The sequence below is a fragment of the Chlorella variabilis genome (genome assembly GCF_000147415.1).
Source record: "Chlorella variabilis unplaced genomic scaffold CHLNCscaffold_432, whole genome shotgun sequence".
Taxonomy (NCBI): domain Eukaryota; kingdom Viridiplantae; phylum Chlorophyta; class Trebouxiophyceae; order Chlorellales; family Chlorellaceae; genus Chlorella; species Chlorella variabilis.
The window spans coordinates 1-1,432 of record NW_005434811.1 but is presented as its reverse complement, the minus strand read 5'-3'; the positions used below and the strand labels follow the sequence as shown (position 1 = coordinate 1,432).

General features: G+C 70.0%; 1 protein-coding gene across 1 annotated transcript; it reads right to left on the bottom strand.

Annotated features, from left to right (window-relative positions):
• On the bottom strand, window positions 1–1,101 carry CHLNCDRAFT_59511 (hypothetical protein; the record flags this gene model as incomplete). Its single annotated transcript, XM_005842550.1, has 4 exons — window positions 987–1,101; window positions 719–896; window positions 363–529; window positions 1–66 (listed from the first exon to the last, which is right to left on the bottom strand). Coding segments are annotated over exons 1-4 (420 nt in total), but the record flags the coding sequence as incomplete, so codon positions are not given.
• Window positions 1,102–1,432: the final 331 nt, after the last annotated feature.

Sequence of the window (1,432 nt, the reverse complement as noted above, 5' to 3'; positions counted from 1 at the left end):
TAGGCCAGCCCGATGGCCATCTGCTGAAACATCCACCGCGCCTCGCCCTCGCTCAGACGCCGACAGCTGCGGCGGCAAGGGGGGGGGCGGGGTGCAAGGTGATGCGGCGGCGGGGCGAGGGGAGGTGGAGGTGGAGGTGGAGGTGGAGGGGAAGGTGGAGGATCCACGGGGCCACAACGTGTGTGTGTGTGTGTGTGTTGGTGGTGGGTGGCGCGCGTGCCAGCTGTCGCAGGCCGGCGGGGCAGCAGGCAGCAGGCAGCAGCAGGCAGCAGGTGCCCCGGCCCGCCCCGCCAAAGCGACCGTGGCGCCTGTCCGCCCCGCCTGCCTGCCCGCCTGCCCTCCCCGCCCCTGCAGACGCGCACCTGCGGGCCTGCAGGTGGCGCAGCAGGTCGCCGCCGGCCGCATACTCCATCACAATCGCCAGCGAGCGCTGCGTCAGGATGACCTGGCTCAGGGCCACCACAAACGGGTGCCGCAGGCTGGCGTGGTGCAGGATCTCGCGCACCACATACGTGTGGTAGTTTCTAACCTGCGGGAGGTGTGGCAGGGCGGTCGGGCGGTGCTGGGAGGGGGTCAAGCAGGCAGGTGCCGCCAGCGGGCAGGCAGCAGGCAGGCGGGCAGGCATCCGTGAGAGGCACAGCCTCCCAGGCACGCGCGCCAGGCTGCGTCCCGATGCAGCGGCGCTGCAGGCCAGGCGCGGGGGGTGGCGGGGGCGCACGTAGTGGCCGCGCGGCAGCAGCTTGATCGCCGCCAGGCCGCCGCCGCTGTGCTCGGCCAGCACGACGCGCCCAAAGGATCCCCTGCCCAGTATCTTGACCACCCTGTAGTCCCCGATGCTGGTCTCCTCCTCCCGGAGCTGCTGGGAGGCGGTCTGCGCCTCGAAGGCCGCAAGCTGCCTGCGGGGCACAGCGCACGAGCCGGATGGCAAGGGTTCTACGAGCGGGCGCAGGCAGGCGGCCCGGCCCTATCCCGGCACCCTCTGGCACCTGGGGTCCATTCGTTGGGCAGCGCAGAGGGCGATTGGACGAGGCAATGGCCACGAGGCGGGGGCCCTGCCTGGCCGTGGCGCCAGCTGCGCCTCTGAGATATGCTGTGTGTGCGTGGACGATGGCAGAAGCGAAGGCCAGCCCGATATCGATAGGAGCGCCGCGACATGTGCTTTCCACTTCGCCCTCATGTTGCCGCCACAATCCCGCAGCCGATTCAACTCATGCGTAGCGGCACAGAGCCCAGCAGCCCAGCCCCAGGCCAGCATGGGAGAATGGGAGGCTCAAGTACCTGCAGTGCTGTCATATGAGCGGTCCAGAGAGCCGCATGCAGTGCTGCTGTTACAGGCGGGCGACAGCGGCAACGCTTGCCTCCCGCTGCAATGCTCAAGCCGCAGCGAAACAAGGGCCGGCAAGCAGCCTCACACCACGCCGTCCCACAGCTC